Below are 20,010 nucleotides of genomic sequence, written 5' to 3'. Positions count from 1 at the left end.
GAGAAATGTCTATTCAGAACTTTTGTCCATTTTTAAGGGATTATGTCTTTTTTGGTTATTGAGTTTGAGCTCCTTATATATTCTGGGCATTAATCTCTTGTAGATGCATAGTTTGCAAACATTTTCTCACATTCTGCGAGTTACCTCTTCACTCCATTGATTGATTGCTTCTTAGAAATTTTCAAATTACAATACACTGTTATTAACTATAGTCACCATGTTGAAAAATAGATCACTTGAACTTATTCCTCTGATCTAAAATTATGTATCCTTTGAGCAGCATATCCCCAACCACTACTCCACAACCCACCAGCCTCTGGTACCCACCATTCTGCTCTCTATTTCTATGATATCAACTTTTTTTTTCATTACACATATGAGTGAGATCATGCAGTACTGATATTTCTGTGCCTGGCTTATTTTCACTTAATGTTCTCCAGGTTCATCCATGTTGTCACAAATGACAGGACTTTCTTCTTTTTCAAGGATGAATAGTATTCCACTTTTTATACATACCACATTTTCTGTATATACTCTCCCATGTATTCTGCCTAGATTGATTTTATATCTTGGCTACTGTGAATATTTCTGCAAAGAACATGGAAGATATCTCTCAGACATACTGATTTCATTTCCTTTGGGTATACACCCAGTGGTGAGATTGCCGGATGATGTAGTAGTTCTGCTTTTAGTTTTTTTTTTTTTTTTAGAAACCTCCATATTGTTTTCCATAATGGCTGTACTAATTCACATTCCCACCAACAGTGTGCAAGGGTTCACTTATCTCCACATCCTCATCAACATTGTTATCTTTTGTCCTTTTAATAATAGCCATCCTAAGGAGTATGAGGTGATATCTCGTGGTGGTTTTAATTTGAATTTATCTGATTATTAGTGATGTTGAGCACTTTTTCATATACCTGTTGGCCATTTGTATGTCTTCTTTTGAGAAATGTCGATCCAGATCCTTTTCCCATTTTTAAATCACGTTATTTGTTTTCTTACTATTGAGTTGTTTGAGTTCCTCAAATATTTTAGATATTAACCCCTTATCAGACGTATAGTTTGCAAATACTTTCTCCCATTCTGCAGGTTGTCTCTTCATTCTTTCGTTTCCTTTGCTGTGCCAGAAGCTTTTCAGTTTGATGTAATTTCATTTACCTATTTTTTCTTCCGTTGCTTATACTTTTGGATCATATCCAAAAAGTAATTGTATAGACGAATATCATAGAGTTATACCATATGTTTTCTTCTAGTAGATTTATGGTATCAGGTCTTACATGTAAGTGTTTAATCCATTTTTAGTTGATTTTTGTATATGTTGTAATAAAAGGGTCTAATTTCATTCTTCTGCATGCGGACATCCAGTTTTCCCAGCACCGTTTATTGAATGTATAAGAGTTCTTTTCTCTCCACATACTTGCCAACATCTGTTATTTTTGGTCTTTGTAATAACAGCCATTCTACAATGGCCATATTCCCATACTGTGGGTTGTTTCTTCACTCTGTTGAGTGTTTCCCTTGCCTCACAGAAACTCTTTAGTTTAATCTAGTCTCATTTATCTATTTTTGGGTTTTGTTTCCTGTGCTTTTGGGGTCTTAGCAATAAAATCTTTTCCCAGAGCATTATCCTGGAGAGTCATCCCGAGGTTTTCTTCTAGCATTTTTATGATTTCTATAGCTCCTCCAAGATCACACGTCTGAACTGAGATTGTAATGGTGATCTATCTGAAAGCCCATTTATCTACCTATCTGAAAGCCCATCAGCTGTCACTTACACCACAATACACAAATCCATCAAATGTATTGTCCACTCAATTATGGAGCTGTCTTGGGAAATACTTGTCTGTCAGCTAAGAAGAAGGATAACCTTGTTAAATCTTCCTAGCTTTTCTTGTCAGATAAATGCCTGCTTTATTTGCTTGCCCCTACTCCCAGGTCTCTCTTGCTTCACATCAAAGCAGGAAAGAAAGGAAAAACTGCACAATAATATGATGGCATCACTTTGTGCCAAAGTCCAGAAATAGTCTTATTCTAATCCAAAGAATATTGCACAACCATTTTGCTTATGTGTAATAGACTTTTCCTGCTACTTTCTCTGTTGGCTTTAGAAAACACCGCCATCTAATATAAACAGTGAATAACAAATTCCATGTAAACTTGGACAAATCACAGGGCCTTATCATTATTTTCCTTATCTATAAAGTAAGATAATAACAGCTGTACTACTTACCACACGGGGTTATCATACAGAGGGTCAATGAGATACTGTATATGGAAACATTTCTAAACTGTAAATCTCAATTTGAAGTCAAAAGATTACAAGTGTTATCTGTAAAAATGTTGCTCTCATGAACAAGCGTACACAGGAATTACGATCATTTTTCTGTTCTCTGGCATAAATAATGAGTTAAAGAATTAAGGAGACCAGATTTCAAAACCTCTCTGCTACTTATAAACTTTGTGGCAGGTGTCTAAGTTTCAGTTGCCTTAAATGTAAAAGGTGGTTAATAACACTTTTCCTTCTGGGATGATGAAATAAGTAAATTTAAAAATATTTTTGCAAATGCCTAACCCAGCACTAGAAGTTTCTGGAAATGACAATGGGTGTCAATAACCTGGTGAAGACTGTGCGTCCTCACTCCATTCTCCCTCCAGGCATGGCTCCTTGAAGCCTGGGAGGATGGACTATTATATTCTTTTTCTTTTTCTTTCTATTTTTTTTTTTTTTCCTTTGAGACAGAGTCTCGTTCTGTTGCCCAGGCTGGAGTGCAGTGGCACAATCTTGGCTCACTGCAGCCTCTGCCGCCCGGGTTCAAGTGATTCTCCTGCCTCAGTCTCCCAAGTAGCTGGGACTACAGACTACAGGCGCGTGCCACCGCGCCTGGCTAATGTTTTTTGTTTTTTGTTGTTGTTGTTGTTGTTGTTGTTGTTTTGTATTTTTAGTAGCGATGGGGTTTCGCCATGTTGGCCAGGCTGGTCTTGAACTCCTGACCTCAGGTGATCTGCCCACTTCGGCCTCCCAAAGTGCCGGGATTACAGGCGTGAGCCATCACACCTGGCCTATTTTTTCATTTGATTCTTGCAGTAGCCCTGTGAGATCAGCTAGGCAGATGTTATTATGTTCATTTTATACGCAACAAAACTAAGAATATTGGCTCTGATTGTGCCATGTACTATATAACACTAAGGAATATTGCCTGAGATGTCCAAAAATGACACCATTGGATGTTAATTTATCTTTGGAAAGAATATATTTGGCAGTATCTAGTAAATCTGAGCATACACATACCTTATGATCCATAAGTTCCATTCTTAAGTTTATTTCAAACAGGAGTGAATATATTTGTTCACCAAAGACATGTAATAGAATGTTCATAACAGTACTGTTTGTAGTAGTTCCAAACTGGAAATTACTCATATGTCCATCAACGGTAGAATGGATAAATAAATTGTGGTGTGATCACGCAATCAACTTCTGTATAGCACCAATAAACTATTGCTAAACAATGATGAAACTCCTAAACATAATATTAAATGAAAAAGCAGCCAGACACAAATGAATACATATTGTGATTGCATTTATATAAAGTTTTATATAAACAGGCAAAACTAATCTTTGGTGATAGAAGTCAGGATGGTAGTTACCCTTGGGTTGGGGGAGTGGCGTTACTGGAAAGGAGCATAAGGAAGGGTTCTGGGGTTCTGGTAATGATCTGTTTATTGACCTGGGTGCTAGTGATATGGATGCGATTACATCATGAAAATTCATCAAGCTTACGATTTGTGTACTTTCCCGTAATGTATAGTATACTTCAGTAAAAAGTTAATTTGCCTTAGGCAAAACAGAAACCCATTATCTTAGGCAAGGTTTTTCAGTGGCTTCCCATGGTACTCAGAATAAAATCCAAAGTCCTTACCATGGCCTGCATGGCAATATATACATGATCTAGCCCCTGGCTACCTCCTCCACATGTAGCCGGTGCGCCTATAAATGTTAGGGTTGAATGAATGATGGAAGATCCCTGGGTGAATGGTCCACTAGGCTATAGCTGGGATTCCTCCCACAAAGGGAGACACCTGAGAAGTTGTAAGTCATCCTGTTAAAAGGAAAGCTTTGTTAGTATAACCTCTCTTGTCCACCCCACCTCAGTTTGGTGAGGAGAAAGCTCAGAGCTTTCCCCAGTGCTTCCACGAACTTTGGCCAGTAAAGACTTAAAATACCATATCATAAGATGAGAGAAACCAGTTGGAACTTAACTTCTATCCCGTATCCTTCGATTATTCAAAGAAAAACAAAATACGGTCAACAGGCAGTGGAACTCCTCACTCCAATGTGATATTCCTGAGAGAATATTGACTTATTGTCACTTCATCTCTGGGACAAGTATTGAACATAGGGGAAGCCTTATATAAAATTGTTCAATAAACAAAAGATGTCTTTAACATGTGTTTGAGATCTTTCTTCTCATGATTCCATGTTAGGTACAACAACTATGACCGGGCTGTCATCAATACCGTTCCTTATGATGTCGTCCATCGCTGGTATACAGCACACCGGACTCTAACGATAGAGTTGAGGAGACCTGAGAATGAGTTTTGGGTTAAACTAAAGCCTGGCAGGGTGGGTCCTAATCTCTAAAGATGTCAAGCAAGCTTGTAATAATGAAGCAGTGAAGAACGGGTACTTACTTAATATGTGAGTCACAATGTTGCAAAGGAAAAAGAGAAAAGAGTCCTTGGTGTTGGTCATGGTCCTGCGGCTCACTCACAGAATGCCCTGGAAGCAAGCCTCATCCCATCTCTAAGGCATCAGTAACTCTATTTGTATGGTGAGGGGGTTTAACTGGATGACCCCCAAGGGTCCTTCCAGCTTCATGATTCCATAGTTTTTATTTTGGTATTTCCTCTGGATGAAAAATACCTTCAGCTTAGCAAAAAATGTCATGAGATAATTTAACCCTTTGAGAAAGGGTAGAATAAGAATTAAAGAAAAAGAAAGAAACCAATTATCTGATTTGCTTTGATAAGAGAACAATTACTTGAGAAACAGAAGCTCTTCCACTGCAGGGCCTATTACCTACTGTTGCCTCTGTAACTTCCATTTAGCCTACTACAGGGCTATACACATCTTAGTTTCCAAACGTTTGTTTAATTTCAAAAGAAAAATACCTCATTTAATGTAACCAGAGAACAACCTAAAGCTTGTCTTTTAAATGATCTCTTCTGACTTAGGGTTCCTTTGGTCTGTCCTTCTTCTGATAGTGTTTTCTCTTTTTTTTTTTTTTGCCCATTCACAGGTCCTATTTATAGACAACTGGCGTGTCCTACATGGCAGGGAATGCTTCACTGGCTACCGCCAACTCTGTGGCTGCTATTTAACAAGGGATGACGTATTAAACACTGCTCGCCTCTTGGGGCTTCAGGCTTAAAATTGACAGCATTGGGATTATGAATACACCTGGCACCCCGGCTACCAGAATTTCATATGGGCAGAATAATATTTAATATTGTGTCAAACTCTACTTCAGATTGTCTCCTTATCCCATCCCACAAAACAGAAGCTGTCCCTTTCTCTAGCAGGGGAGACTTGTTAGAGAGGGGGGACTCTGAGCTATCTAATGTCAGACTTCTAGTGGGGCAGCTCTCTTCCTCATGTTATAACATGGATCCACTTGTTTTATTTAAACCTTTTAATATAATTTTGGTCAATCTCCTTCAGAAATATAATCTCTATATTGATAGGAAAGCAATAATTGCCATGAGGTAGTGATTTTTTTTTCCCCCAAGTAGATCAGTTAGAAAGAAATGCATTCTAGAAATAACAAAAATCCTGATAAAGCAACAATTTGCAAAATTTTTGGTCTTAGGACACCTTAACACTCTTAAAAGTTATTGAAGGCCCCAAGGAGTTCTTGGGTGTGGGTTCTATCTATTGATACTAATTGTTTTAGGTATTAAGACTGGGAAATATTTAAAACTCAAGAATGCAGAAGCACACATCCCTCAGCTATCAGAGAGATGACATAACCATATGTCATGTAGCCTCTGGAAAAGTCTTCTGTCCCCTCATGAGGTAATGAGAGGGGGAGAAAAAGCTACTATTGCCTTTGTAACTTCCACTTAGCCTACTACAGGGCTATGCACATCTGGGTTTCCAAAAGTCTGCTTAATTTCAAAAGAAAAATGGTTAATTGAATGTAACTCATCTTGGTGTTATTATACAAAATAATTTTTAATCTGCAGACCCACTAAAAAGGCCTCAGGGACTCCTCCAGGGGTCTTCAGACCATATTTTGAGAACCCATGGGCTAGCGACTACCTTGAGACAGTCCTTTACATAGGCCTGGGGATTAAAGGGTTTAGCTGAAACCCTAGATTTTTCTCTATAGCCTAATAGAACTCCAAACATTATAAGAATTGCTTGGTAGCATAAGCTCAGGGATAAGGTGGGAATTGAGTTCAAATATAGTGTTTTATCTTCGATACAAATCATCTCTATAGGAGTTAAATTAGGAAGTCACAACAGCTCCTGTTGAACAAACTCATCAGTGTGGTAATCCTATGAGGGATAATTGCAGAAAGGTTTTAGAGACTTGTGAGGTTCCATATGATAATTCTTTACACACACACACACACACACCACCACCACCACCACCACCACCACCAAGAGAAGTACACAGGGCTATCCTGTAATATCATTCAGGGAAATCAGCATGATAGATGCCGTGCCTCCAGAGAGTTCTCTGGAGATTACTACCCAAATGTGTATTTTGGCAATTTGGTGGTATTTAGGATGTAATATGTTTTCCTCCATTTCTGCTAATTTTTTTCTTTCTCTCTCTGTCTCTCTCATAAAATACTATACATGTTAATTACCAAGATTTGAATGAGTCAAATTTAGTAGCTTGCTGCTTTTATTTTTTAAATAGCTTCTTTTATGTATGGGGGGAGGGCAGGTTATGAAGCTTCTTTTCCCTCAGCTTTCATTGAAAGTGAAGCTGTACAATAACCACACTGACCACTGTAGAATGATGAAAGAGAATATAGGCTAGGATGCACACAAGAGGGGGGAAAAGGCATTATTAGTGAAGACAGGAGTTACAAAGCAAAGCAAAGTCAGTATTCAGATAGAGAATAGAGCCTAATCTGATGTTTGCAGGGAGTTCCTAGATCACATTTGGCAATTTACACATTATTTTATTGACACATCCAGTGCTCCAAAATGTGTTCCCAAAATATTTTGGCATTTTATTTGTACTATATAGGAATCTTTAGGGGAGTCCATGAAATTTGTTTTCCTCATAGGTCAAAGGACTGATAATTAACTTTGGTTCTTAAGGAGTATGCCCTTTAGCAAGAAGAACAGCAATAACATTTTACCCTGAAGTTTTTTCTCTATACCTACTATTATGCACTCCTAAAATATGTCATCATTAGTCTTCATGAGGATGTTTACCATTTTTGAAGTTTTGCGTAAATTAGCCTTGAAGATTATACTATAACTGAGGTCAGCATTGGTTTACGGCCAGCAAAGGACATGATCATGGCCCTGGAGAGATGAGGACACAAAACAAATCAATTTCCCCACTTACTGAAGGACTCCCCTTACCTTCTGTCTCTCCTGACACCTTGACTCGTTAATTATTTTACCCTCCTTTTTGGAAATTTGCAACCAATCCTTCTCAACAATGTACTCCCTTTGGTACATTGAAGAAAAAGAGAAGGGAATTATTTGAGTCCTGATCCTGATGCGTTGAAAACTTCCTATGTGAGATGTTTCTCTTTTTTACATCTCTTCCAGGTGTCCCTGAGTATATAAGCATGGGTCTATGTCTACCAAGCTCACTGTAGAGTCACTTTTACCTTTTGCTATGGTGGAATGGGATCTGTAGGGTCAGGAACACAGCACCTAACACAGTGCCTTATGGACAGTAGTATTATAATACAGATGTATTGAAAGAATAAATGAATGAGTCCTTTTCAAACAAATTCACCAGAAGTTACCACATTCTCTGTATGTATGTCCTTTTTTGTTTGGCATTTAGCTGACACTGACTTTTGTTCGCTTTCATCTAGAGTGACCAACCATCCTCTTGTGCCCAGAACTACAGGATTTTCCATTTTAAAACTAGGAGAGTCCCACACGAACCAGGACTGTTGGTCAGTCACCGTACCTTCTTGCTGCTAGCTATGTAGTTTTCTTTGGTTTTCATCACTGGTTCCCATTTCTTTGAAAGTGTTTGTAGGTCACAGACTGTGTAGTCCATGATGAAAAGAACAAAAGATGTACGAATTATGGTGTGTTGTGGTGATTCCCAAAGTAGGGTCCCCAGACCACCAGCAGCGGCATCATTTGAGAACTTCTTAGAAATGCACATTTTCAAGGCCCACCCCATGCCTACTAAGTAAGAAACTCTGGGCAGGGGTACCAGCAGTTTGTTTTAGCAAGTCCTCTACAGGATTCTAACACATGACAAAGTTTGAGAACTACTGACAGGAAGAGTCCTGCTGCTGAGTTCTAGGCCCAGTTCTGGCACTGGCTCACTAAATGACTTGAGGCATGTACCTCTCCTATTTTGAACTTCAATTTTTCTCTTCTGCGAAATGAAAGCCTTGGACTAGGCAGCATCTAAAGGCTCTGTCACTCTGTAATTGTGCGACTTTGGTAACTTTGTTTGACTTCTCATTGCTTAAGTTTTCTCATATGGGTATGGTAAGGAAAATATCTACCTCACAGGATTTTCTAACAATTTTGTGATTATTAAGTAAGATGACTGATGACTAATAATGACAGCCAACTCCTACACAGTGCTTTGTATATCCTGGACTGTTCTAAGTGCTTTTAATCCCTGCGACAATCCCATCTCCATTTTACAAATGAAAAATAGAGGTCACACGACTAATACATGTCAGAGTTTGGATTAAAACCCAGAAAAATCTGTCCCCAGAGACAACAATGATTTTAACTAGCATGCCCTTTTGCTCAATAAATGTTAATTCCCTCACCCTTTCCAAACACACACAGTCTAGCTGACCATTCGTAGACAATAATCCCACTTTCACAGTCCATCCAACAAGATCTTAAAAGAACCATGAGAATCTCTAGGTTTCTTTTGCAAACAGTTTTCAAGCATTTTTTAAGAAAAAGGAGGGGGGTGGGGAGGGAGTGGCCAAGATGGCTGACTAGAAGCAGCCAGGGTGAGTGGTTCTCACGGAGAGGAACCAAAGGGGCAAGTAAATACAGCACCTTCAACTGAAACATCCAGGTACCTGCATTGGGTCTAATCAAGGAAACAACTCGATCCACAGAGAATGAAGAAAAGCAAGGCAGGATGACAGCCCACCCAGGAGCAACATGGAGACAGAGGAACCTCCCCCACCCAGGGAAGTAGTGAGTGAATGTACGATCCTGGGAAACCACGCTCCTCCCATGGATCCTTGCAACCCTTGGGTCAGGAGATCCCCTCGTGAACCCACTCCACCAGGGCCTTCAGTCTGACAGACAGAGATACCTGGAGTCTCAGCAGAGCAGCCGCTTCAGCACGTGCAGAGACCCAGGAGCTTTACATACTCCAGCTCTGGGTTTCCCAGCAAAAGTAACTGCAACTCCTGCAAAGCGGGAGATTAGACCCCTGTACATACCCCTAGGAAAGAGGCTGAATCCAAGGGGCCAAGCAGCAACGATCTGCGGGCCCCACTTCCACTGCACCTCACAGGATAAGACCCACTGGTTTGGAGTTCCAGCCAGCCACCAGCAGCAGTGTTGCACCTACCTGGGACAGAGGTCCCAGGGGGAGGGGCAGGCTGCTCTCTGGGACAGAGCTCACAGAAGTGGTACCCCAGAACAGCACAGCACAGCTGCTCTTCAGAAGCATGGCCAGACTCCTTCTTTAAGCAGGTGCCCAATCTGTTCCTCCTCACTGGGTGGGACTTTTCAACCAAGGCCTCCAGCAACCCCTACTGGTGTTCTCTGGCCAACATAGATTTGAATTCTCCCTGCGACAGAGCTCCGGGAGGGAGGGAGGGAGGGGCCACCGTCTTTGCTGTTTGGGCGACTTAGCTGTTCCAGCCTCCAGGCTTTGGAGAGCCCACACCGACCAGGGGTGGAAGCAGTGCCCCAGCACAGCACAGCTGATTCTGCGAAAGCATGGCCAGACTGCTTCTTTAAGCAGTTCCCTGATCCCATTCCTCCTGATTGGGTGAGACCTCCCAACCAGGGTCTCCAGCCTCATCCTACAGGTGCGTTTGGGCTGGCAACAGGTCTGTACCTCCCTGGGTCGGAGCTCCCAGAGGAAGAGGCAGGCAGACATCTTTGCTGTTTCACAGCCTTCACTGGTGATAGCTCCAGGTACTGGAAAATCCAAGGCAACTAGGAACTGGGGAAGAAGCCCAGCAAACTACAGCAGCCCTACAGAAACATGGCCAGACTGTTAAAAGAAAAAAAAAAAAAATCAAAAGGTCAGCAACCTCAAAGATTGAAGGTAGATAAGCCCACAAAGATGAGAAAGAATCAGTGCAAGAACGCTGAAAACTCAAGAAGCCAGAGTGCCCTGTTTCCTCCAAATGACTTCATCACCTCTCTAGCAAGGGTTTGGAATTGGGCTGAGGCTGAGATGGCTGAAATGACATAAGTAGAATTCACAATATGGATAGGAATGAACTTCACTGAGTTAAAAGAGTACATTGTAACCCATTGCAAGCAAGCTAAAAGTCATGATAAAACACTGCAGGAGCTGACAGACAAAATAGCCCATATAGAGAAGAATGTAACCAACCTGATGGAACTGAAAAAACACACTACAGGAATTTCATAATGCAATCACAAGTACTAATAGCAGAATAGACAAAGCAGAGGAAAGAATTTCAGAGCTTGAAGACTGGCTTTCTGAAATAAGACTGGCAGACAAGAATAGAGAAAAAAGAATGAAAAGCAATGAACAAAACCTCCGAGAAATATGGGCTCATGTAAAGAGAGCAAATCTAAGACTGATTGGTGCCCCTGAAAGAGATGGGGGAAATGGAACCAATTTGGAAAACGTATTTCAGGATATCATCTACGAGAAATTCCCTAACCTAGCTAGAGAGGCCAACATTCAAATTCAGGAAATCCAGAGAACTCCAGGAAGATACTCCACGAGAGGAACATCCCCAAGACAGATAATCATCAGATTCTCCAAGGTTGAAATGAAAGAAAAAATGTTAAAGGCAGCTAGAGAGAAAGGCCAGGTCACCTACAAAGGGAAGCCCTTCAGACTAACAGCGGATGTCTCAGTGGAAAACCTACAAGCCAGAAGAGACTGGGGGTCAATATTCAACATTCTTAAAGAAACTCCAACCCAGAATTTCATATCAGGCCAAAGTAAGCTTCATAAGTGAAGAAGAAATAAGATCATTTTCAGACAAGCAAATGTCGAGGGAATTTGTTGCCACCAGACCTGCCCTACAAGAGCTCCTGAAGGAAGCACTAAATGTGGAAAGGAAAGATGGTTACCAGCCACTCCAAAAACACACTGAAGCACTCAGACCAGTGACACTATAGAGCAAACATGTAAGCAAGTCTGCAAAATAACCAGCTAGCATCATGATGAAAGGATCAAATCCAAACATACCAACACTAACCTTAAATGTAAATGGGCTAAATGCCCCAATTAAAAGACACAGAGTAGCAAGCTGGATAAGGAACTGAGATCCAATGGTATGCTGTCTTCAAGAGAACCATCGCACATGCAATCACACACATAGGCTCAAAATAAAAAGATGGAGGAAAATCTACCAAGGAAACGGAAAACATAAAAAAGCAGCAGTTGCAATCCTAGTTACTGACAAAACAGACTTTAAATCAACAAAGATTAAAACACACACACACACACACACACACACACAAAAAAAAAAAAAAAAAAAAAAAAGAAGGGCATTACATAATGGTAAACGGTTCAATTCAACAAGAAAATCTAACTATCCTAAATACATATGGACCCAACACAGGAGCACCCAGATTTATAAAGCAAGTTCTTAGAGGCCTTCACACAGACTTAGACTGCCACGCAATGATAGTGGGAGACTTTTTAACACCCCACTGACAATATTAGACAGCTCATTGAGAGAGACAATTAACAAAGATATTCAGGACCTGAACTCAGCACTGGATCAAATGGACCTGGTGGATATCTACAGAACTCTCCACCCCAGAACAACAGAATATACATTCTTCTGATCACCACATGGCACTTACTCTAAAATCGACCACATAATCAGAAGTAAAACACTCCTCAAAAAATGCAAAAGAACTGAAATCATGACAAACAGTCTCTTGGGCCACAGAAGAATCAAGTTTGAAATCAAGACTAAGAAATTCACTAAAAACCATGCAATTACATGGAAACTGAATAACCTGCTCCTGAATAACTTTTGGGTAAATAATGAAATTTAGGCAGAAATCAAGAAGTTCTATGAAACTAATGAGAACAAAGATACAAAGTACCAGAATCTCTGGGACACAGCGAAGGCAGTGTTAAAAAGGAAATTTACAGCACTAAATGCGCACATCAAAAAGTTAGAAAGATCTCAAGTTAATAACCTAACATCACGACTAAAAGAACTAGAGAAGCAAGAGCAAACAAATCCCAAAACCAGCAGAAGACAAGAAATAACAAAAATCAGAGCTGAACTGAAGGAGATAGAGACATGAAAAACTCTTCAAAAAATGAAAGAATCCAGAAGCTGTTTTTCTTCTTTGAAAAAAAGTAATAAAATAGACAGACCACTAGCTAGACTAATAAAGAAGGAAAGACAGAAGATTCGAATAAACACAATCAGAAATGATAAGGGGAATATTTACCACTGACCCCACAGAAATACCAACAACCATCAGAGGATATTGTGAACACCTCTGTGCACATAAACTAGGAAGTCTAGAAGAAATGGACAAATCCCTGGACACACACACCTCCCCAAGGCTGAATCAGGAAGAAACTGAATCCCTGAACAGACCAGTAATGAGTTCAGAAATTGAGGCAGTAATAAATAGCCTACCAGCCAAAAAAATCCCAGGACCAGATGGGTTCACAGCTGAATTCTACCAGATGTACAAAGAGGAACTGGTAGCATTCCTACTGAAACTATTTCAAAAAAATTGAGAAGGAGGGACTCCTCCTTAACTCATTCTATGAGGCCAGGCCAGCATCATCCTGAAACCAAAACCTGGCAGAGATTCAACAACAGAAGAAAACTTCAGGCCAGTATCCTTCATGAACATCCATGCAAAAATCCTCAACAAAATGCTGGCAAACTGAATCCAGCAGCACATCAAAAAGCTTATCCACCACGATCAAGTTGGCTTCATCCCCGGGATGCAAGGTTGGTTCAACTGATGTGGATCAATAAATGTGACTCATCACAAAAACAGAACTAAAGACAAAACCCACGTGATTATCTCAATAGATGCAGAAAACGCTTTTGATAAAATTCAACATCCCTTCATGTTAAAAACTCCCAATAAACTAGGTATTGAAGGACCATGCCTCAAAATAATAAGAGCCATCTGTGACAAAGGCACAGCCAACATCATACTGAATGGACAACAGCTGGAAGCATTCCCCTTGAAAACCAGCACAAGACAAGGATGCCCTCTCTCACCACTCCTATTCAACGTAATATTGGAAGTTCTGGCCAGGGCAATCAGGCAAGAGAAAGAAATAAACGGCATCCAAATTGGAAGAGAGGAAGTCAACCTATCCCTGCTTGCAGATGACATGATCCTATATCTAGAAAACCCCATTGTCTCAGCCCAAAGGCTTCTTAAGCTGATAAACAACTTCAGCAGAGTCTCAGGGTACAGAATCAATGTGCAAAAATCACTAGCATTCCTATACACCAGCAACAGTAAAGCCAAGAGCCAAATCAGGAATGAACTCCCATTCACAATTCCTACAAAAAGAATAAAATACCCAGGAATACAGCTAACTAGGGAGGTGAAAGATCTCTACAAGGAGAACTACAAATCACTGCTCAAAGAAATCAGAGATGACACACACAAAAAATGGAAAAACATTCCATGCTCATGGATAGGAAGAATCAGTATTAAAATGGGCATACTGCCCAAAGCAATTTATAGATTCAATGCTATTCCCATTAAACTACCACTGACAGTCTTCACAGAACGAGAAAAAAAAAAAATCGATTTTAAAATTCATATAGAACAAAAAAAAAAAAAAAAAAGCCTGAATAGCGAAGGCAATCCTAAGCAAAAAGGACAAAGCTGGAGGCATCACGCTACCTGACTTCAAACTATACTACAAGGCTACAGTAACCCAAACAGCATGGTACTGGTACAAGAACAGACACATAGACAAATGGAACAGAATAGAGAACCCAGAAATGAGACCGCACACCTACAACTATCTGATCTTCGACAAACCTGACAAAAACAAGCAATGGGGAAAGGATTCCCGGTTCGATAAATGGTGCTGGGATAGCTGGCTAGTCATATGCAGAAGATTAAAACCGGCTCCCTTGCTTACACTAGATACAAAGATTAACTCAAGATGGATTAAAGACTGAAATGTAAAACCCCAAACTATGAAAACTCTAATACCATTCAGGGCATAGGCATGGGCAAAGATTTCATGATGAAGACGCCAAAAGCAATTGCAACAAAAGCAAAAAATTGACAGATGGGGTCTAATAAAACTAAAGAGCTGTACACAGTGAAAGAAACTATCAACAGAGTAAACAGACAACCTACAGAATGGGAGAAAAATATTTGCAAACTACGCATCTGACAAAGGTCTAACATCCAGCATCTATAAGGAACTTAAACAAATTTACAGGAAAACAAACAACCCCATACAAAAGTGGGAAAAGCACATGAACAGACACTTTTCAAAAGGAGACATACATGCGGCCAACAGTCATATGAAGAAAAAAAGGTCAACATCACTGATCATTAGAGAAATGCAAATCAAAACTACAATGAGATACCAACTAATATTAGCCAAAATGGCCATTATTAAAAAGTCAAAAAATAACAGATGCTGGCAAGGCTGTGGAGAAAAAGGAATGCTTATACACTGTGGGATTGTAAACAAGTTCAGCCACTGTGGAAGACAGTGTGGTGATTCCTCAAAGACCTAAAGTCAGAAATACCATTCAACCCAGTAATCCCATTACTGGGTCTACACCCAAAGGACTAAAAATCATTCTATTACAAAGACACATGCACGTGTATGTTCATTGCAGCACTATTCACAATAGCAAAGACATGGAATCAGCCAAAATCCCCATCAGTGACGGACTGGAGAAAGATAATGTGGTACATATACACCATGGAATACTATGCAGCCATAAAAAAGGAATGAGATAATGTTCTTTGCAGGGACATGGAGGGAGCTGGAGGCCATTATCCTTAGCAGACTAACACAGGAACAGAAAACCAAATACTGCATGTTCTCACTTATAAGTGAGAGCTAAATGATGAGAACACATGGACACATAGAGGGGGACAACACACACTGGGGCCTTTTGGAGGACAGAGGGTGGGAGGAGGGAGAGGATCAAGAAAAACAACTAATGGGTACTAAGCTTAATGCCTGGGTGATGAAATCATCTATGCAACAAATCCCCTATGACACAAGTTTACCTATGTAACAAACCTGCACTTGTACCCCTGAACTTAAAAGTTAAAAAAAAAAAAAGAGAGAGAGATTTAGTGGTTAATAAACTCTAAATGAAGCATTTCAAACTTAAAAACAAAATCTGGCCAGGTGCCATGGCTCACGCCTGTAATCCCAGCACTTTTGGAGGCCAAGGCAGGAGGATCGCTTGAGGTCAGGAGTTTGAAACCAGCCTGGGCAGCAAAGTGAGACCCCGTTTCTACAAAAAGTAGAATTAAAAGAAAAATTAGTTAGGTGGAGTCACGAGTGCCTGCCGTCCCAACTACTCGGGAAGCTGAGGTGGGAGGCTCTCTTGAGCCCAGAAGTTCGAGGCTACTGTGAGTTATGATCACGCCACTGCACTCCAGCCTGGGTAACAGAGCAAGACCATGTCTCGAAAACAAAAACAAAACAAAACAAAACAAAAAATCATCATTTCTCATTTTGCCTCTACTGAATTAACCTATTCAGTACTTTTTTTTTCTCTTGCAAAATACCAGTCAGTTGATAGGCTCAAAACCCTTTGATAGAACATATCCATATCACTGGCCCCAGGGTGCTCTTGGGAATATTGGAAATCCACTCACTTAGCTCAGCTGTGGATTAGCTCAACTCTTAGTTACGAGGCCAGAACATGTCTGCATCCTCACCTCCCTAAGCCTGCAGCTCATCAGAACCAAAGACCCTGGCAGAGTTTGGCGGTGGTTCTTTTTTGTCAGACTTACAGTCAGGGGTTGGTGGGTTTGTGGGTAGCTCCATTCTAGTCCTTGGCTTTAATCCGTGAGCCTGGCTTTTGTCTTCCATCTTGCTCAGGGTACTTTGGAAACGCTATACATTGCAGGAGCTTAGCTTCTGGCTACCATGGTTTGCTTCCAGAGCAACAAGTGTAGTACTTCAACATGGAGACAATTATCTTTTGTTTTTGTTTTGTTTTGTTTGTTTTGTCTTGGCTATGCCTTTTTGAGTTTACCTTTTTATATTTTGTCCATCATTGCCATGTGTTTGGAGCAGTGAGCGTTCCATAACATGAACTTACTGTACCATCATGAATGGGAAGTCAGGGGAAACCTTTTCCATGTGGATTTTACTCTTCCCTGATTCCCTCAGTTGGGTTGGCAAAATACGACTGTGCACTTTCTTGATGATTCGGGCTTATCTTTATGACTGTCTGTTTCTGTGTCAGACTGTAAAGCAGTATAAAAAAGTCTTTAGCTTGATTAACGCAATCCACACTTCCTTTCTGGAAAAAATGGGGGGGGGGGGGCATTTTTTACAGTTGCAATAAATCATCTTAAGCCATGTTGGTTTATATCATATAGATTAGTGGTGGTGTTCTAGCTTACTTTCTGTGTGGGCAGACAGGCATGGTGATTCGTGCCCTGCACAACTGAAGATCACAAGGGCTAATGCTGTGTAAACCTGTGAACTCAGTGAAGGGTTTTCTCTGTTAGCCTCATCTTTCTCCATCGTCTACCCACTGATGGTGGCCACTCCCTCCAATTCAGGTACTCAGTATCCTCTCACCATCTGCTTTCTAGCTTCCTCTCTGATGCCTTGACTGAGGCAGTGTCATGTCATAGGAAGGGCACAAACTTGGAATGATCTGGGCTTGAATTCTGTCTCTGACTTTGGGAAGCTGCTTTCCTTCCTTGAGCCTGTGTTTCTACCTATGCAAAGTGGGGCTAATAAATGCCAGCTACCTGAAAAATCTATGATGAAGAATGAATCTATACATGTGTATAAAGTGTGAGCAGCACATAAAAAACCCTCAGTACATAGTAGTTGTTTATCATTGTTGACAATATCAGTATTTGAGAGAAGAGGAGGAATCAGGGCTGTGTGATTCCTGTGTGTTTGACAGGAATCAACATTCTACTTAGAGGGAAGCAGCAAATTTATGACAGTCAGAATTGGAAAAGTATGTGAAAATGGTAGGGGTCAGAGAGAGTAGGTAAGTTGTGGAGCACAGATATATTGGCAAGACAGCTGAACTTCTAGGCCTGAGGGTTCCTGGATAGGAAGTTAGTTTGGGGTTTTGGCAGTCCGAAGGCTGACAGCTGAAAGAACAGAATGGTCAGAGAGCAGGTCAGAGAGCCAGATGAGAAAAGCTGAGTCTGGAGAGTTTTAGGGAGAGTGGTGTGGTAACAAAGGCATGTAGAATCAATGAGACAGGCAGGCAGACACCCATGCAGGGGATGATGCATAGTTAAGGTGGAGCACATACTTCCACATCTAACTTCACCATACCCCAATACCCAATACCCCACTGGAACTGCTGCAAATATGATTTTTGAAAGGATCAGAAGGATAGGATTGAAGATGAAATAAAAAGGGTTGAAGAACAGGAAAGGAGGCAACAACTAAATTTTGGATGCTGAAGAACAGACGATGAGTGGCAACTGACTTAGCAGATCCAAGAAGGCCACAAACTAGGAATTCTGAGACCTTAGTGAGAAAAGCAAAAAGCCAACTCGATTTACTCCCCACCTCCAGAAATCCTCAAAGGCTGTAACAAGGTAACTCTGGAAGTGGAGTTCCCTCTGGAAGTGAAGGGGGATGGGAATCAAAATAATGAAGGCTGTTTGAAAACTCCTTTAAGAAGTAGATTCATTGCCAAATCCCCTCCTGCTGTCAATGCCAGTGAGGGGCTGGCACTCCCGTGCTCTGACAGAAGTCTGGTGTGTTATTCCCTAGAGAGGGTAAAGCAGAGGGTCTCTGGATGGGGAGTTCCCAGACTTAGTTGAGGGCTGGGGTTCTGTACTGAAAACAGGGGTGTTGAGTGGAAGCATGTGTCCTGAAAGCTGTGAACCCCCAGTCTTCTTCCCTGCCCCTGCCTCTAAAATTCTCGCAGCTGGAAGAGTCTTCTGTGAGCCATCTGACCAAACCTGAGAGAAAAAGATCTAAGGAGACTGACACTGAAGGCTCCCCAGTAAAGGGCTCACTCAACTGGGTTACTCCCCAGTGAGGTACATAGTTTGATACTGTGAGGAAGAAGACACCCATTCAGTTGAGGGTACTTATTTTTGGACTAGGAGGAGAGACCTGAGCATTTTAGTTACTGCAAGGAAAGGAGCCAGGCACAGAAGACGGAGAGATTAGAGATTCTTGAGAGAAGAGGTAATTGATGGAGTGAGGCACCTGGGGAGGCAGGATAGGATGGAACCCAGAGCGGGAGTGGAAGTGACAGCCTGAGTCAGAATAAAGAACCTTCATCTCGCACTGAGATAGGATGAAAAGAAATGAGATCTGGTTATAGACTCAATTCAATCCATTATTATTTTGCAGCTACTCTATCCAAGGCGTTGTGTGGGGTAGTGTTCATTCATCCATCTGCTCATTCATCCAACATTTTTTGGAGCAACTACTGTGTTCCAGGCCCTGTGCTGGGTGCTGGAGATACCGAGATGAATCAGACAAGGTTCCAGTCCTCAAGGAGCTCACAGTCACAGGGCGAAAGCAGGCTCACAACATAGGGCAATATGTGCCGTGAAAACTGAGCACAGAGGGCTGTGAGAACACAGAGCAAGGGACACTGTAGAGAAGGGAATGAAGCAGATATGGAAATGGATATAGAACAAGACATGGACTGCTCTGTGTGTTCAAGGGCAGAGAGATCTCATCCAGCAGGGCCCATCTGCAGAGGTTTCATGAAGTTAGGTGGTCTTTGAGTTGAAACCAAGAGGATGCCTAGGATTTCTTTCAACCTGCAGTGACATGGGGGTGGGGAGGGGGTGCCCACCAAGAGGTGAAAACAGATGCAAAGATCCAGTGGCAGGAAATTGCAAGAGGACATGTTCAGGGTAGAGGGAGAGGCCCTGGTTGAGCACCTGAGAAGCCCCGATTGAGAGTATGCTGAGGCAAGTAGTAGGAGGTGCAGTTGTGAAGCAGGAATAGGACGAGATGCAAAAAATATCACTGAAGCTACATTACAAAATGCAACCAGGCTGAACAAATGGATTGCGTAAAGAACACCAGACTGTGAAATGAGAAACCCGATTCTGTTTTAGGCCCAGCTCTGAAACAAACTTGCTCTTGATATGGTATGTAGTGACTCAATTAACGTCTCTGAACATTGGTTTCTTCATCCATCAAGTGGTAGCAGGAACACCTTTCCTGCCTATGTCATGGGGTTCTTGTGAGGAGCATATGAGTCAGTGTACACGAAAACACCTTTAAAAAAAAAAAAAAAAACAAAACAAAAAACAAAACAAACAAAAAAAAACCTCTTTAAAGTACTGGTGCACACATGTAAAGGCTTATTACTGAGGAGACGCTTGTGCTGGGAACACAACCCTAACCCTAACCCTAACCCTAACTAGGGGAGCAAATGTACTGAAATATCCTCCTAAAGGGATCT

At 41.2% G+C, this 20,010-nt stretch overlaps 2 protein-coding genes across 6 annotated transcripts in view; one reads left to right on the top strand and one right to left on the bottom strand.

The window, feature by feature from the left end:
* CLIC2 (chloride intracellular channel 2) overlaps positions 1-20,010 on the bottom strand; it is a 113,270-nt gene that overhangs the window by 79,343 nt on the left and 13,917 nt on the right. The window lies entirely within an intron of this gene.
* TMLHE (trimethyllysine hydroxylase, epsilon) overlaps positions 1-20,010 on the top strand; it is a 70,068-nt gene that overhangs the window by 40,369 nt on the left and 9,689 nt on the right. For 2 of the 5 annotated variants that reach the window (XM_031660443.1, XM_009198574.2), the window contains 2 exons: positions 4,486-4,624; positions 5,301-8,296. The exons of 1 other annotated variant lie outside the window; for it this stretch is intronic. In XM_031660443.1, the coding sequence (XP_031516303.1) occupies positions 4,486-4,624; positions 5,301-5,432 (271 nt within the window). In that variant the 3' untranslated portion in view covers positions 5,433-8,296. Of the gene's footprint in view, positions 1-4,276; positions 4,447-4,485; positions 4,625-5,300; positions 8,297-20,010 lie in introns of those variants that run through there. 2 more of the 5 variants (XR_004180552.1, XM_031660446.1) reach the window with 2 other exon arrangements.

Source organism: Papio anubis, chromosome X (genome assembly GCF_008728515.1).
Source record: "Papio anubis isolate 15944 chromosome X, Panubis1.0, whole genome shotgun sequence".
NCBI lineage: Eukaryota > Metazoa > Chordata > Mammalia > Primates > Cercopithecidae > Papio > Papio anubis.
Note: the sequence above shows the minus strand (reverse complement) of the source record. Positions and strands in the feature narration are given on the sequence as shown.